This window comes from Bos mutus, chromosome 5 (genome assembly GCF_027580195.1).
Source record: "Bos mutus isolate GX-2022 chromosome 5, NWIPB_WYAK_1.1, whole genome shotgun sequence".
Lineage (NCBI taxonomy): Eukaryota > Metazoa > Chordata > Mammalia > Artiodactyla > Bovidae > Bos > Bos mutus.
In genome coordinates, this window is record NC_091621.1 from 91,235,543 (window position 1) to 91,254,125 (window position 18,583).

At 43.2% G+C, this 18,583-nt stretch overlaps 1 protein-coding gene across 2 annotated transcripts in view; it reads right to left on the bottom strand.

Moving 5' to 3' along the window:
- Nucleotides 1-421: 421 nt before the first annotated feature.
- ITPR2 (inositol 1,4,5-trisphosphate receptor type 2) overlaps nt 422-18,583 on the bottom strand; it is a 584,772-nt gene continuing 566,610 nt past the window's right edge. For both annotated transcript variants that reach the window (XM_005902445.3, XM_070371231.1), the window contains 2 exons: nt 5,751-5,912; nt 422-5,055 (listed from right to left, as the gene is read on the bottom strand). In XM_005902445.3, the coding sequence (XP_005902507.2) occupies nt 4,969-5,055; nt 5,751-5,912 (249 nt within the window). In that variant the 3' untranslated portion in view covers nt 422-4,968. The remainder of the gene's footprint in view (nt 5,056-5,750; nt 5,913-18,583) is intronic.

Consider the following 18,583-nt stretch of genomic DNA (forward strand, 5'->3'; position numbering starts at 1 on the left):
AAACAACAATTCTTGTCACCCAGCTTCAAGGACACTGCTAAATGTCCATGTGAGCAGAGAATTCTCTTCGTGGTTTGCACGTGATTCTTGCAAGTCATTTTGATTTCAGCTGTGCCATGCTCTGGGGGTTAAGAACCAGGAAATTCTGGGTGACCCATATGATCTGTGCCCACGGAGCCCCTGCTGGGTGTCAGCACAATGTCAATATACTAGGAAGTGCTGGCCAATTGGGAGTCAGGCCAATTCCTAGTAAGTGTTGGGCACAATGGCCCACCTGAACCATTTCACCAGTGTGGTTCAAGTTGCCAAAGTTTTGTCCCCCAAGTCACCATGTAAAATAGTAATAGTAATGATTTTCATACCAATACATTATTTAGAAACATTAAAAAATGACAAAGCACTTGAAGTATCACACACAAAAAAAGTTTTACAAACTCAACTTTATTAATAATAATTTATAAGTTATACTTATCTGGTCTTGACATATATTAGAATCATACTTTTTGAGGCAAATACAGCAATCTTCTACTGCAGGGGAAAAAAAGGCTTCTGGTGAAATGAGAAAAACTGGTATGATACTTTTATACATTACTCAAGTCTGTGGAAACACTCAGTTCAGAGGTGAAATCTGGCTTTGTTTTCAGATTTCTTGACTTGCACATGCATTTTAGCTCCTCTGCTCCATTTTGGTGTAGTGTACTTTCTTCTACTAAATGGTGTAAATTTACCAACAATTCTTTTAAAGATAACACATGAGTGACTGTGCTTAGCTGCTCAGTCGTGTCCAACTCTTTGCGACCCCATGGACTGTAGCCTGCCAGGCTCCTCTGTCTAGGGGGATTCTCTAGGCAAGAATACTGGAGTAGGTTGCCATGCCCTCCTCCAGGAGATCTTCCGAACCCAGGAATTGAACCAGGGTCTCCTGCATTGGGATTCTTTACCAGCTGAGCCACCAATGACTAGAGAGCCTCAACTGGCCTCAGGCATTTTCTTCAGAGTGGAATTAGGTATCAAATTTGTAAACAGAAAGCTCCCCACAGTAGCAGACGCAAACTAGTATATACAGAATGGATAAACAAGGCCTTACTGTACAGCACAGAGACCTATATTTAATATCCTGGGATAAACCATGATGAAAAGAATATGAAAAAATGTACGTTTATATATAACACTCACTTTGCTGGACAGCAGAAATTAACATAACATTGTAAGTCAACTATACTTCAATAAAATAAACTAAAAAAAAGAAAGCTCCCCATAGGTTTCCCCTTCCCTACATACATGTGCCCCTCACAACTGCACTCATTCTAGTCACTTTTCTGGTTCCTATGGGCACCTGTGCTTGTGTTTAAGATGCCTGCTGCACCCCCTTTTAGCATTGCATTGAGTATCAGGGCTTCCCGGAACAGGTCTGTGGGTCAGAATATGCTGATTTGTGATTCTGTAAAGATTTAAGGACCGCTGGAGAGAACACACCTCTTACGGATGATCTCCACAAAGCCCTGTTCTTTGCATGTTTAAGGGTTATCTCTTGAGATTGTAATCTGTTAAATCATTATACCTGTGCAATATTTACTTACTTATGTCCCAGTCTACTGGGTCCCTGGAGGGTAAGCCCTGTTCATCCTACTGTCTACCCTTTACTCTGTCTTTCCCCTAATCATACTACGTTACTACTAGCTCAGTTGTGTCTGACCTTTGGCGACCCCTGGACTGTAGCCTGCCAGGCTCCTTTGTTCATGGAATTTCCCAGGCAAGAATACTGGAGTGGGTTGCCATTTCCTCCTCCTGGAGATCTTCCATCCCCAGGGATTAAATCCGAGTCTCCTGCTTTGGGGAGGTGGGATCTTCACCACTGAGGCACCAGGGAAGCCCTTCCCCTAATCACAGTGAAGTCCCAACGTGCACTTTCCCACCCCAAGTCTCTAGATCCCCAATTTCTCTGCTTATTCTCAGCCCTGGGGCATGGGGACAAGGGCGGACCCTTCGGCATTACTGCTTCTAATAAAATAAAACAACTATAAACTAAAAAGAACAACCACAACAACGAGTTGTGAGCTGAGAATATGGAAAAAAGCAAACAGTTCCGACTTGAGCAGAATATCTTCCTGATTTATCAATAATCCACTAGAAAATGCATCCTCATCACCAATAAAAAAGTTTCAGTATGCAAGAAAATAAGCCCTTGTCTAAACAAACTTTTACAAGGTAAAATATGTTAATTTTACACGTATAAAATTTATTTTTTAGTATTATAGTCTTAAAACATACCTGCATGAAACTCTTGGGCTTCAGAGTGGACTATGTAGGGGAATCAAATCCTTTTGAAATTAAAAATTATGTTCCGCAGAAACTGATACTTTTAAGCCAATATGGGTTTTAATAACTAAACAGTAAAACATTTCTCTTAACATCAAAATCAAAGATGATTGTACTTATTTTAATATCACTATATAAATATGAGAATGTTAATTGACACTTGTCTAGGTCAAATATTCCAGTTACATTAACAAACATATATAAAACAAATATAAATTTATAGTGAATGTCATGATCATCTGCTTCATCATGAATTTAATAGCCTGAAAGCTGCCTCTTTTGTTTGCTTTTGTTTATTTTACTTTAATAATCTCAAAGTATTGAGGAAGGAAAGAAGAGAAACACAACTGAGCAATATTTCAATTTTGATTAAATAAGAGTCTGGTTAGTTGCAATCCCTTCTGAATACTTCTCAGAGGAGAAAACACACTGTGATGTGGTGACTCGCCACTCCACAGTGGTTGGAGAGGTTAGGCCATTTCTTGATAGCAGGTACATATCCAATGACTCATTCTCCCTAAAAAAAATGTGTAAGAAAAAAGTAGGTAGTTCATCTGAGAGGTTGCTCTCATCTGTACAAACTAATTTCTTTTCTTGATGCTGGGACATCCATCAGAAACATGTTAGTTTGTGCTAAACAGAGATAGGTTCTGACATTGCAATATAGCCAGTATTTACCGCTTTACCCTGCCTGTGAAACTCTCTGCCTGCCTAGTTAAAATACTTTAAAAGGGTACTTTTCATCTAATACTGCTAATAACAAAAAGGGCCTTATTTTGTGTGTGTGTGTGTGTGTGTTTTTTTTTTAATGGCTGCTTTGGTCTACTTCAGTTTTGGTGAAGCCATTTAAAAATCAAAATGTGATATGGTTTAAAGTTTTAGTGAAGCATTAGGACTGAATGACAGTAGAATTCCTCATATATTCACCGAACGCCCACTGGGTCCTAGGCTCTGTGTTGCATATAGCTCAGTTTCTGAGTATCACTTGATTGTGATCCTTCAGGGACTGGTCCAGAAAAATACTATCACATCAGAGTAAGGAATTTTTAACTTGGGGAATTATTTGGAGGGGGGCAGATTCAGTTCAAAAATTCACTGCTCTGGGTTTCCACAGCTTTCCTCCAAGTCTACATTTTAATGGGGTGTGGAAGAAGGATAGTTTTGGGCATCCTTTATCATCTTCCTAGACCGTGATTAGAGAATTTTAGGAGCCAATAGCTTAAACTACATTCAAATAATCCAAAAGCTTTAAAAAGGGGCATAGCAAATCCTGTCCAGACCTTAAACCTTGGTGGTAATGACACGAGAGCTTAAGAGGCGGTATTTTGTTCTTTTGGGGGCAGCAACCAGAAAAGGTCAGCTTGCTGAGCACCTCCCAGAGTCTGGTGTCAGTGCCTTGCTCTCTCACCACATGGCGGTTCTCCTAACACTTTCAGGATGTGAATTTTGCTTTAGCATTCTAAAGGCATAGTCTCTGAGACTAACACAGGCATGGCAGGTTATTTTCTCCCTCTACAAATTCTGGTTGCATAATTTAACATAAAAACAATTTGAGAAAGAGATTATTATCTTTTTACGTTTTGCAAAGCTCTTACTGATAGAGTTTAAAATATGCAATTGAAACGCTGCATTTTCTGGAGTATTCAATACATTTCTTGGATTTTTTCCCTAACTGCAGGAATAGAATAAATAAAACCACTCAGTTCTTAAGCACAGCAAACATGAATCAAACAGCTTTTACTCCATATTTATAAAAGGCAATGCCACCATCGTAAGTTTCTCTGTGTTTCCTGTCACCTTTAAGCATTTTCATTTGTTAATCCCCATGTATTTCAATAGCACACATACGTTCTCAAAAAATTCTTCTCTGGGGCTTACTGTCAGCTTTTTTGTTCCCAAATCTTTGATAGTCTTAGTCTCTACATGATTTGAAACATGATGTTAACAAGTCATATGAAAGCCTCTTTTTGTGCTCCGTATTGACAAGAGTCCCTCTGAATCTGGGAGAAAGCAGGCATATTCCAGTTGTGTTGTCAGCTGAGGGACATAAGCTCCAAAGCACTAGTTCCTAGGGCCATAAATCCATTGTGTTCCATGTTATAAATAAGGAAATTGCCTGTGATGGCTACGATTTGGAAGCATTAACATTTTTTCTTTTCAGCTCTCATTTTGAATCTTTTTAGTTATTTCCCTTAGTAAAACTTAGCCACCAAAATATGACTTCCTGTATCACTGACTCAGATGCCATAATTAAAAGAAAGACATTCCAGTCAACCATGACAAAGGTCTCAGTGAGCATTAAAGACAAAACAGACCCTTATCGATTCAGCCAAAGGTAGTTCTCTCTGCCCTGCACCTCTTTCCCCCCTGCCTCCCCCCTCTTCTCTCTGTCCATTTGAGCAAGCGGCTTCACTTTGCATTAAGAATGCGTGCTGTGTGCTTTCTAGCGGCTGCATTTTAAGTTTGGTCTTCTCAACCATGAAAACACAGTTAAAAATTGTTCTCAGAGCTAAACCACTCAACATCTTGGCACTTGGTTGTTTTTAACTTTTCAACAATCGGCACTGTTCACTCCCCTCGGTCTCAGTTCTTTTTTCAGTGATCAGGCAGCACACTGATGAAAGGCTAGGCACGGCTGCCCGCATGGTATCAGTGTGGTGGCGTGTGATGATTCACATGGGGTGCGTTTGATCCGAGAAAGCCCAGTCTCTGCTTATTCTTCCTTTGTTCCGTCATCTGGGGGGAAAAGAGAGAGTGTATTAAGCTGATTTTTCTCACCCCTTCCCAGCGCTGGTAGAACACACAGTGTTGGGTGACTATTTCCCAGTGAATATTTATTGAAAAAGGGAAAATATCTTTAAAAGTGAATTTCCATAGGCAGAGAAACACAGCAAACCCCTCTCTGTGGTTAAGAAAGAGGAACCATGGTTCTTTTAAAGCAGCCCCTGCTTGTCACATATCATCACTGCCATCACCTTAGTCATTTTAAAAGCGACCACAGTTACTTTTGATACTATTTTTACTAAGGCTAACAATCTTACGTGATGAAGGGGTTGAGTGTAGCACTGAAATGATAGATACTGATGACGATCTACTTTTCTGATGAACTTAATAATTGCTGTGATGGCAGAATATACGATTTTCTATCAAAAAGTTCAAAGCGGCCCCTGTCTTTCAGTATTTGTTCCTTCCTTCCCTGTTCCACAGAAGAAGTGTCACACAAGATGCGTGTGATAAGCAGAAGCAGCCTCTGCTTGCCAAGAGGTGGTTCTTACAACAGCGTGGGGTTTCTTTACTGTGATTTACAATCCCATGGATAACAATCTCACTGCCAGGATTCTCCAGTCTCTCCCACTCACAGTGGTGAAAGATTTCACATCACCGCCCCCCGCCGCCACCACCACCCAGCTCCATCTCCGAAGGGCACCCACCTGCTCCTTGAGCTCTGCCAGCTGACTGGACAGCTGTTTGACCAGACTCATGGTTGACTCCAGCTTCTCCTGCAGGTTCCGAACCTCATTTTGCTCGCTGTCACCTTCACTGCTAACAAGGGACATGGCTCGCATCCGAGGAAACCAGTCCAAATTCTTCTCCTAAAGGGAATACATATGGAAGGGAGCCTGAAGTTATGTAAAGAATGTTTAGATGGGTTCATTATTATTAACATTCTGGAGAAGAAAATGGCAAGCCACTCCAGTATTCTTGCCTGGAAAATCCCATGGACAGAGGAGCCTGGTGGGCTACAGTTCATGGGGTTGCACACAGTCAGACATGATTGAGCAACTGAATACATTATTAACCTTCTTAGCACTTTCAAAGCAAAAGGTACTTTTTCTGGCCAGGGGTGGGGAGAGGTTGAAGGTGGGAATGAAGTGAGGGTTCCACATTAGTCTTCATGAGGTGAGGGAAGATTTTAAATATTGGAACGAATTTCCTATGGTCTACCCGGGAGGTCCCAGGTAAAGCATTTAGGACAGCATCCTGCACCCTGTAGGCAATTAGTGAATCTTGATGAATGATAGCTAGGCTTTGGAGGCTGAGAAGAGCAGATCCAAATGTGTGTGGGAACAGTAAAGGCCTGAGCTGTTTATCCTCCCTACCCGATCCCTGCCCTGGCGCAGAGGAGAAAGGGGTGGCAGAATAGAAGGTGATAAAAGACATGTTTCAGTTCCAGATGCCCACGCCCATTTACCTCCCACTTCCCCAAGACAGGCTCTGGGGAAGAGGGAAGTGGGAGGGCATGGCCCTGGGTTACCCTGTCTGCTCCTTTTGGAAACATTTTATTACAGCTGGGGATGGGGTTTTAGAGTTAGACTTCCCCAGAGGGCAACAGTGGGTGCCACTTCTGTTTTTCCAGGCTGACTGAGAGTGTAGGGGTGTGTGTGTGTAAGTGCACGTGTGTGTGTGTGTGTGTGTTCCCTCCATTGTGGTAAAAACAGATGGTTACCAAGATACTCACATCTCTTGAAAATTCTTCCTGATTGCCCAACATCATAGAATCCCTGTGAATTACTTGTATCCCATCTTTCAATCCTCAAGAAAGTTTCCCATTTTACAGATGAGGAATCGAGTGGTCCCAAGAGTTTAATTACCCTTATCACAAACTAGGAATTGGCAGAGCTAGGGTTTGAAGGCAGGTTAGCTTTTTGTCTGGGTTTCCGTGGTGGCTCAGCAGTAAAGAATCCACCTGGAATACAAGAGACCCAGGTTTGATCCCTGGGTCGGAATCCAACACAGAAGGGGATGGCAACCCACTCCTGTATTTTTTCCTGGAGAATCCCATGGAAAGAGGAACCTGACAGGCTACAGTCCATGGGGTTGCAGAGTCAGACGTGACTGAGCATGCACACAAGCCTTTTAGCCACTGATCAGGAATCCCAGTCTATATTTACCTATTTCCTTAAATCACCTTCTCCCAGTATCCCTAGCAGTGACCTTCCTGCTTAAGATTCTTTCCACTCCAGAAAAGCCCACTGCAGTGGCTGCAAAGACCTCTGCCTAGCTGATGCCTAGAACAAGAGCCAGAAGAGTTCTTTCTCCCCCTAAAGGGAAAGGGGAAACGTCCAACCTCCGCACCTTGGCACTTCTGTCTAAATCTCATCTGGCCCTTTGGCTGGTTTCTTTGGTAGTTGTTAGTCAGAGAACAACACATTCTTTATGGTTCCTGACCCCCAATGGCAGTGGAAAGGGCTGATAAAGGATAGGATAAAATATTCAAGAGAGTTAAGCTGCATTTAAACAGCTGTAGCTAATTAGCATTTCAAAGGCGAATGGTAACTTATTCTGAAGTGCAGAGAGACAGCCAGATTCATTCGATTAGTGCTTCAACATCTATTGCCAAGTATTTAAAGATGAAAATCAGGTAAGACAAATGTCTGCTCTCAAGGAGCTTGTGGCTTAGGACAGCCCTCCATGAAAAGTGGACTGGGTAGTCTGCGTATCAAAATTCCCTGGGGTTGCTTGTAAAAATAGCAGATTTCAACCCCACCACCTCTTATGAAATCAGAACCTCCTAGGGGGCCTGGATGATTTGTAGGTGCACTAAAGTTTAAGAAGTCTGATCTATGGAGACATAGAAGATTAACGGGAACCACTAGGGTAGTGGCAGGGTAGGGAGATGGAGTGAAGAGGAAAGATCTGAAGTGGCTGGCATAAGGAATGGGAAAAGTGAAAAATGAAAGTGTTAGTCGCTCAGTTGTGTCCAATTCTTTGCAACCCCATGAACAGGCTCCTCTGTCCATTGGATTCTCTAGGCAAGAATACTGGAGTGGGTTGCCGTTTCCTTCAACAGGAGATCTTCCTGACCCAGGATCGAACCCAGGTATCCTGTCTTGCAGGCTGATTCTTTACCACCTGAGCCACTGGGGAAGAGAAGCCAAATAGGGATCACTGAATGCTTGCTGGGTGGAGTGGGAGACCCTACCTTGGAATGACTCCATCAGAGATCAGGGCTCACCAACAGCCCAGGTGGGTGTGCAGCTGAGGCCAGGAGCTGGACTGATACAAGATGGTGTGTCCCCCGGAAAGGGCATCAGAATGACAAAGGTATCAGGAAGCTAGGTATGTCAGCAGAGCAGTGGCTGGTGTGAGGAACACTAATGTGTGGACTGGTAGGAGGGATGGCTAATAAACAGACAATCCAGTGAACTCCAGTTCTCTTATCTATTTAGAATCTGTATTATCTACTGTACTATCTCTTATCTGAATTTTACAAATGCAGAAACTGAGGCTAGCAAGCACAAGCTGGAATCAAGATTGCCGGGAGAAATATCAATAACCTCAGATATGCAGATGACACCACCCTTGTGGCAGAAAGCAAAGAAGAACTAAAGAGCCTCTTGATGAAAGTGAAAGAGAAGAGTGAAAAAGTTGGCTTAAAACTCAACTTGCAGAAAATTGAGATCATGGCATCTGGTCCCATCACTTCATGGCAAATAGATGAGGAAACAGTGAGAGACTTTATTTTTTGGGCTCCAAAATTACTGCAGATGGTGACTGAAGCCATGAAATTAAAAGACACTTGCTCCTTGAAAGAAAAGTTATGACCAACCTAGACAGCATATTAAAAAGCAGAGACATTACTTTGCTGGCAAGGTCCATATAGTCAAAGCTATGGCTTTTCTAGTAGTCATGTATGGATGGGAGAGTTTGTCTATAAGGAAAGCTGAGTGCTGAAGAATTGATGTTTTTGAACTGTGGTGTTGGAGAAGATTCTTGAGAGTCAGTTGGACTGCAAGGAGATCCAACCAGTCCATCCTAAAGGAAATCAGTCCTGAATACTCATTGGAAGGACTGAAGCTGAAGCTGAAACTCCAATCCTTTGGCCACCTGATACAAAGAACTGACTCACTGGAAAAGACCCTGACGCTGGGAAAGACTGAAGGCGGGAGGAGAAGGGGACAAGAGAGGATGAGATGGTTGGATGGCATCCATGATTCAATGGACATGTGTTTGAGTAGACTCTGGGAGTTGCTGATGGACAGGGAGGCCTGGTGTGCTGCAGTCCATGGGGTTGCAAAGAGTCGGACATGACTGAGCGACTGAACTGAACTGAACTGAGGCTAGCAAATTATTTTGCTGGAAGCCCAACCCAGACCTGTCTGTATCTAGGCCTTCTGGCCAGAAAGGAGACTGTGGACAGAAAGTTGAATAATAATAAAGTAGGATAACTTCAGGAAATAAAAATACTAGAGTAAAAAAGTTTGAAATCTGATAAAATATCAGTGAATTTGGGGAGTTAGTATATCATGGGTATAGTTGGAGAACTTTAATTGGAGAAGATGAAAAATTTCTGGAGATAGACAGTAGGAATGTTTGCATAATGATGTGAATGTACTGAATGCCACAAAACTCTACACATAAAATGGATTAAATGGGGCTTCCCTGGTGGTTCAGTGGCTAAGACTCCATGTTTACAATGCAGAGGGCCCTGGTTCAATCCCTGATCAGGGAACTAGATCCCAGATACTGCAAATAAAAGCTCCCAAATGCCTTAACTAAAAAAAGAGTCTGTATGCCACAATGAACACTGAAGATCCCGCATGCTACAAGTAAGATCCAGTGCAGCCAAAAAAAAAAATCAAAGTTAAAATGGTATGCATGTGTATGCTCAGTCACTCAGCCATGTCCTACTCTTTGTGACACCATGGACTGTAGCCCACCAGGCTCTTCTGCCCATGGGATTTCCCAGGCAAGAATACTGGAGTGAGTTGCCATTTCCTTCTCCAGGGGATCTTCCAGATCCAGGGATCAAACCCGAGTCTCTTGCGTCTCCTGCATTGGCAGGCGGATTCTTTACCACTAGTGCCACCTAGGAAGCTCAGGATGGAACACAAAGGTTTGACAGCCTCAGATGGCTGGCTGGATCTGGGCTGAGGAGGTACCAGGAGACATGATGGAGATGGCAAAAACCTCAGCTTTTAGAACATTTCCTAGATAAACAGAGACAAAACACTGTTCTAATACTTAGCTCCCTGGAAAAGACCCCGATGGTGGGAAAGATTGAGTGCAGGAGAAGTTGGCAATAGAGGATGAGATGGATAGATGGCATCATCAACTCAATGACATGAGTTTGAGCAAACTCCAGGACATAGTGGAAGACAGGGAAGCCTGGCATGTTGCAGTCCATGGGATTGCAAAGGGTTGGAAACGACTGAGCGACTGAACAACAATCCTTAGCAAAGACAACATGGGTGAGATGGAAACTGCCTTCAAAGAAATTGCTATCATAGGTATCTCAGGGGCCAGGTCAGCTCAGTCCACAGGCTCTTGCTTTTGAGGAAACAAAAGCAGTTCTCAGGGGACTGCTGCCCCAGCCGGTTGGGCCACGGGACTCTTTTCCTTACACATTCTTTCTTCACTTGTTCCTTTGTTCATGCATTCATTGACTAATTCTTCCTTGTTGACCCTGTCTGTGCTAGGCACCGGGAGAACAATAGGGAGCCAAACCCAGTGTGATTCTTACGCTGGTGGAATTGATAGTGATAGTCTAGGTGGAGGATAAGACTTCAATCAAAGATGGTGAAAATAACGATAAATCGGACTAAAGTGCTGGGGAGGAAAGTCACCTGGCTCCACTGTCCTTTCTCCTAAGTTCCCCAAAATCATTCTCTCTTCTAACTGTCTGGTTTCTCTCATCTTTCTTCCTTTCACTGCCTCTTTCTTTGTGTATGTTTGCTTGGTTCTCAGCCTTTTCTCTACTCATTTTATCCTGTTTCAGTCCTCTTTTTCTCTGTATACCAACTGACTATAATCTAAAACTAAAATATAATGTGTCATTAAGCTTTTTTTTCAATATTGAATGCTTTCTTTCCTTTTCTTAATTTTTAGGAACCTGACTTGAATGCCTTGCATCTCACTAAAACAGCAAAAAATAAGCACCCTAAATTGATTATCGTTTGTCCTCTTTCTACAAAAAAAGCCAGCCTTTTAAAAATAAATGTTCACAACTGATTTCTCCTAGTACAGAAAGTGTATTCTTTTCACCAAAAGTAACTCAAATCCAAACAAGTTCTTAGAATAAATGCTGCACGTGGCTTTTCACTGAGAGTGGTTTCCAATGAAATACCCCAAGCTTCCTCTCTCTGCTCCACTGTCACAAGGAGCAGCTTCCACAGGAGGCTCAGCCTGAGCAGGGTGAGAAAGGAAACCCTGGACTTTAATCTGAGCCAGAACCACAGGACAGACACCCAGAACACTGGCTGGTTAACAAGACACCACTCATTTGCCGTGTTGGCTGTGTCCGCCATCTAACAAAGCAGTGTGATTTGACTTGTTATTTCTTGGTTACTCACGTAGGTTATGTCCATCCTGTGATCATGCTCATGATTAGTAGATTCCAATGGTGACTGTGGTTAGTCAATATGACATCATTTCTTTGATTCACCAGGAATGAATATGTTTGACCGCAGGGTAGTATAAAATTGGGAAGCTACAGATTGTTAGATTCTGAGGTTACAATGTACGATCCTAGAAACTTGGTGAGTGGAAAGCCAACGCTTTTCAAAGGTACCAAAATGCAACTCCCAGAGATGAAGGGACAGAGAGCATGGCAGCCATGATCCTCCTGCTATCCCTAAAATTTCATAATAATGCATCTTCCTAGAAGACCAGAAGATGGATAGATAGGAGCGTGAAAACCTTTCAAATAGTCCTTTTAACAGTCAGATCAATTTGCTTTATTTAATTTTGTAGTTATTCAGTAAATGATTGGGTTGTCAGAGTCAGTCAGAGCTTATCTGTGCTGTCTTTATAATTTGTTCTTAAATGTGATACCCCATTTTCAGGAAAGAGGCCACACAATATCAAGGAAAGAGCACTGATTTGGGAGTCAGGACACCTGAGTTCTGATTTCAGTTCAACCAAAAATGAACTATGTGATAGAAGGAGGGTGGGGAGCCTTAGTCTCTGAATCCAAGTTTCCTCATCTGTAAAACCAGAATGTTACCCTGGGTGGTCTCTATGTCTCTTCCAACTCATCATTCCATGAGTTATGAATTCAAAACTTTAAAAATCAAATTGCTGAGACAAGACCTAAGCTTGCCAACTGAGCAAACAGAAACACAGCATTTAGGCTAGAAGCAACCTCGAAACCACATAAGCCAAGCTCAGCATGTTACAGATGCCCAGTCTGAATCCTAGAAAGTTTAGGTTTCCTTGAGGTCTCACAGCTGTTCCTCTGTACTTGATTTCCACCTCTGGACAAGTCCTTCCACTTAATGTAGTGGAACAGCTCTTACATAATGTAACCTAGCCCTGCTGATGTTTAATCGATGACAGGCTCAAGAAAACATAAAGACTGTAATGATTTCTCTCCGTATCACAATGAGATTGAAAAGTAGAATAAGATTGAGTTCAGTGAGCCAAGCATTGGAGAAACTGTCTTATGTCTCTTTAATGTGTATTAGGTACACATTAAATGTTGCCTGGGACAAATTGGGAGTTTTGAATTAACAAATATGTGCTGCTATATATAAGACAGATAAACAATAAGGACCTACTGTATAGCACAGGGAACTGTATTTGATACCTTACAATAATCTATAATGGAAAAGAATCTGAAAACAATACATACATACATCTCTCTCTCTATGCTGCTAAGTCGCTTCAGTCGTGTCCGACTCTGTGCGACCCCAGAGACGGCAGCCCACCAGGCTCCCCTGTCCCTGGGATTCTCCAGGCAAGAACACTGGAGTGGGTTGCCATTGCCTTCTCCTCTCTCTCTATATATACATATAACTGAATCACTTTGCTGTATAACTGAAACACTGTAAATCAGTTCAGTTCAGTTCAGTTGCTCAGTCATGTCCGACTCTTTGTGACCCCAGGAATTGCAGCACGCCAGGCCTCCTGGATCATCACTAACTCCTGGAGTTCATTCAAACTCAGGTCCATCAAGTCAGTGATACCATCCAGCCATCTCATCAACTATACTTCACTTTCAAAAAAATGTGAAAAAAAAAGTTGCCTGCATGTAAGTTAAAGAGAATACAAGCACTGTAGTTCTGTATCATGGTAATAATCCCATTTTTAGCTGCTTGGCAAGTGTCAGCCACTTAAGTCATGCTATGGCCAATACCCACAAAAATTCCATAAGGTTGAGACTGTTGCCAGCCCCATTTTACAGAAGACAGCACTGAGACAGGAAGAGGATTAGTTACTGGCCAAGGCCACAGACTGGTGGTAAACGGCTGGGCCACGCTTTGGCCTCCACCCTAGGTGACTGGAAATCTTGTACTCTTTTCACTACCCTGGACTACTTCTCCATGTCCAATAGAGATGCCAATGCTTAGCTTCTGAACTTGCCACAGAAAACAGAGACTACCCAAAGGCTCAGTGGGTAAAGAATCCACCTACAAAGCAGGAGACACAGGAAACATGGGTTTGATCCCTGGATTGGGAAGATCTCCTGGAGGAAGAAAATGGCAACCCACTCCAGTATTCTTCCCTGGAGAATCCCATGGACAGAGGAGCCTGGCAGGCTACAGTCCAAAGGGTCACAAAGAGTCACACACGACTGAGCGACTAAGCATGCAGCACAGTGAGAATACATTTTATAACCTGAATTCCTCTGATATTTCTTCTCGGGTAGGCTAAAGATTTATTTATTGAAAATCAGAAATAAAAGCTTTAGGCATTGAATCAGAAATGTAGATGCAGATACTGTGGAAATACATTGACTGACCCTTGACATTCGCTGCAATTTTGCAGAGTGCTCTGAAATATTGCTAATGAGAGGTACCACGCTGAACGTACCATTGTACTGTGTTGTACTGGAATATTGATGAACCATTGTACGCGTATCTTCACCTCCACTTCCAGGCTCTCTATGCGTAAAACATGCTGTCACAAGACCATTTGCAAAGGTTTTTCTTGGTTACCATCCTCTCCTAAGCCTTAAATTTACACTGCACTTTCTATTCTAAAACCGTATGTGATGCTTCCTAGGCTGAGGAGCGTAACCATCTGCCCAAAACCTCAGTGTGACCCACTACATTCCTCTCTTGGCACTTCCGGTTTGAAGATGTCGGCAGAAATGGCTCTCAAAAGGAACACCAGCAACGCTAATACTATCTACTCACTGGAAGGTCCCTGAGGGAAAGACACTATTCCTGCTTTCCTGGAACTTCACAGACCAAGGCCAATAATCTGGAACAAGGATTCTTTCTGAAAGTCAAAATAATCATATGATTACTTCTGAAGTCAAAGTAATCATGTGGGTTAATGGCAAATGCGTCATATAGCCCATCCCAGCCTCTGCTCCACGAAGGAGGGGCGTGGCGGGCCTCCCACCCTCCGACCAATATGGTGGCCTTGCTGGCAGGTGAGACGTTGTCTCAAACCCTTAAGGAACACCCACAACACTGGCATTTGGACTTCTAGCTTTGTTCCTAGTGAACACCCCATTTGTATGTGACCAGAGTTGCTTAATCTGGACAACAAAAAGGCTGATTCTCACAGGGGTTTGCACACAGACCCTGGGTTAAAAGGAAGGAAGGATGAGCTGGGAAACACACTCTTGTCTGACAAACACCAGGGACTGTCGGTGAAAGAAAGGATCCAGCTGTGTCCTTTGAAGCTAAAACGCTATTCTTGGATTGATAAATAAATGAGAACCTTGTCAACTAATTCTAAAAAAAAGGGAGAGAATAAGAGTAAAATTTTTGCTGTGTTAGAAAAATAGCACATTCCAGGACTGGAAGATTCATTTGCCACCCTTTATTAACTGTATCTTCCTTCTGTCTCTGTTTATTCTGTTCTGTATCTTCGTTCTGCAACTGAGTTCCTGAAACTGTGGCAGAGTACCCTACTTGGGTGGCTTGAGAAATTTAAAATATGTTAGTTATTCAAGGCAAATCTGTACTGAAAGTTTTTGTAAAGCAACAAACTCCTTTATGGTGTCATGTTCAAACTCTGAAATATTTTACAAATCTAAATGTGTGGACATCATGTTTGCATTATGTATGTGAAAGTGCTTTGAATCTTAGAAGGTGGAGATGTAGATGTATGTGTGCTCAGTCACGTCTGACTCTTTGCGACCTCATGGACTGTAGCCCGCCAGGCTCCTCTGTCCATGGGATTTTCCAAGCAAGAATACTGGAGTGGGTTGCCACTTCCTTCTCCAGAGGATCTTCCCAACCCAGGGATCGAACTCGCGTCTCTTGCATCTCCTGGCTTTTGCAGGAGGATTCTTTACCACTAGCACCACCTGGGAAGCCCCGAACCTTACAAAGCAAGGTACAAACGTCAAAGATCCCTGGACTGCTGAACAGACTGCACAGAGGCAGGAATCTGTCCCTTAGAGGCATTTAACAAAGGCTGAAAAGCAAGAGACCTTGACATCCCTGCGGGGCTCCTGCCTGACCCCTTTCCATGGCCCGGCCTCCAGGGGGCTGCTGGCGTGGGAGCCCTCCAGGGACAAGGCCTACTTTATCCAGTCCCTGCTCCCAAGGTCAGTGAAAGAAGTAGGTCCAGCAGAAGTACCACCGAAAGAGGGATGGTGGAATGAAAATGACTTAACAGGCTACTGATCTCGGCAGGGCCCCAGGCTGGTAGTCAAAAAGTCTCAGCTGGGAGGGACTGGACACCAGTCCAGTTTCACAGTCCCCTTGTTTTATATGCAGCCCCACCGTGGTGGGAGCGGCTGGCCCGTGCCCAGCACAGGGGGTGCAGGAAGGCACTGCTCATGGCCTGGCAGGCTCAGTTTCTGTAGCAATGAAAGCCTGAATGCCCGCCTTCTGTGGCTTCCTCATCTTCAGAGCCAGAGCAAAGCAGATGAGTGTGGACCTCATCGGCTGCAAAGAGGGTTAAAACAGTTCAACCAATGTTTACAGAAATGTCAGAAAAAGTGCTGGACTCAAGTTTCAGACTCATGGGTTGAGACTTCTGTTCTTAAACATTTCCAGATTGGTTAAAAAAAAAAAAAAAGCTATCTAGGTGCTGGTTTAAAAAAAAAAATGAAATCAGTTGCTTAGTCATGTCCGCCAGGCTCCTCTGTCCATGGAATTCTCCAGGCAAGAATACTGTGGGGGGCGGGGGGTTGCCATGCCCTCCTCCAAGGGATCTCCCCAACTCAGGATTGAACCCAGGTCTCCTGCATTGCAGGAGGATTATTTACCAGTTGAGCTACCAGGGAAGCCCAAGAATACTGCTGGAGTGGGTAGCCTATCCCTTCTCTAGGGGATCTTCCCAACCCAGGAATTGAACCGGGGTCTCCTGCATTGCAGGTGAATTCTTTACCAGCTGAGCTACCAGGGAAACCCTATCTAAGTCATACAGCTAACTAGTTATTATATAATAATTGTATTTAATAATATCATAGCTATGGGAGAATTATCATCATACCATAAATAAAATATAATCATATCATAATATCATGTCATATATAATTAATATTACTGATTAGTTATGGGATCATCAAACAGAGAAGAAATTCATAAAGTGTTTAGTTTATAAGCCCTTTAGAGGGCAGTATTTCTTTCTGATGTCTTCTTGCATCTTCCATTTCTATGTCCTTGGCACTTGATATCTATTGTGGGTAAAACAGATGGATGATAAGGAGTTCCTGTATACAGTGCAAATGAACATAAGTAAACATAGTAACCTGAATTTTTCAATAAGATATTATTATTATGAATGGTTCCCCTTCCTTTTTGTTCTTTATTAATCCAAAGCAAAAAGACTTCCTTCCTCTCTTTCTTCAAATGTTTTAATGAGCACCTGCCACGTAGTCACGGAGAAGGCAATGACACCCCACTCCAGTACTCTTGCCTGGAAAATCCCATGGATGGAGGAGCCTCGTAGGCTGCAGTCCATGGGGTCGCTAGAGTTGGACAGGACTGAGCGATTTCACTTTCACTTTTCACTTTCATGCACTGGAGAAGGAAATGGCAACCCAGTGTTGCCACTCCAGCGTTCTTGCCTGGAGAATCCCAGGGATGGAGGAGCCTGGTGGGCTGCCGTCTATGGGGTCGCACAGAGTTGGACACGACTGAGGTGACTTAGCAGCAGCAGCAGCAGCCACATAGTCAATACGGTTCCAAGCTCTGGGTAAAGCAAATAAGCAGCTCAGAAAGGACCCATTTCCATTCTAATGAAAGGTGAATAAGGGGATGAAGAAGATAACAAATGAAAATAATTTCAGATAAAGGTTAAGTACTATGAATAAAATCGTGGTTTGAAGCGTTATCTTTAGAGAGGAGGGGCTACTGTGGATTGAACTGGCTGTCAAGGGTGCTCTGAACTAAAGGGACAGAGTTTCAGGTAGAAGGAACAGTCATGCAAAGGCCCCAAGGCTCGAAATGAGGCTGGCATATCTGGAGAACAAAAACAAACAAACAAAACTAGAGTGTGCTACCAAGGGAGAGAGAGAGAAGTAGGAGAGAAGGTGCCAGAGGTAGACAGGGATCAGTACGGAGAGGCCTGGAGCAGTGGGAGTCAAGGAGAATTTCGACTCCCAACAGTGGAATGGCATTTCCTGGTTTGCAGCAAACACATACACACATACACATGCATTCACACACACACACACACACACACACACACACACAAATCAAGTTAAACAGAACATTTTGGCTGCTGCATGAAGAACAGACATACGAGACTTCCATTCGGAGAGCACCATCTCCAGGTGGGCATTCTTGGGGGCTTTGGCAAGGGGGTGGGCAGGAGTAGAGCACAGGGAAGTGCTTCCACAATACTGTCAGCCCCCAGGGGGGCTTTGAAGGCAGCCACTGAGTGTTTGGAAATGCATACTTGACAGGCAACACCTTTCCTGGAGGATAAGACTTCATTCAAAGAGCTCACAATATTTGGTTTGCATGATTAATGTGATAGGTAGGCTGGACAGTTCAGCCCCTACATGGATTATTGGGTCGGAACCTCACAGCTGTTCTCCCACAGGAGAGAGCTGTGTTGTGCCATTGTGCCCGTCTCTGAGATCAGTGACACCACATTGGCAGCCTGAAATCAGCCATGGCGGGAGTAATTACACCAGGGAAATGGGCAATGCTACTACCATGGCACTCCTGGTACCCCCAAACGGTTGTTAAACATTAGTATACTACTAGAAAACATTAGTATACTACTAGAACGTCTCTTACTAACAGAGATGGAGGAAGCCTTAAAGATAGTTTAAATTAAACCACTAATTCCAAAGTCACAAACCAGAAGATCATGCCAGAACCAAGGTGACAACTCCTGATACTGAGTTGGCCAAAAATTTTGTTTGGATTTTTCTGTAACATCATATAAAATTCCCCAAAAA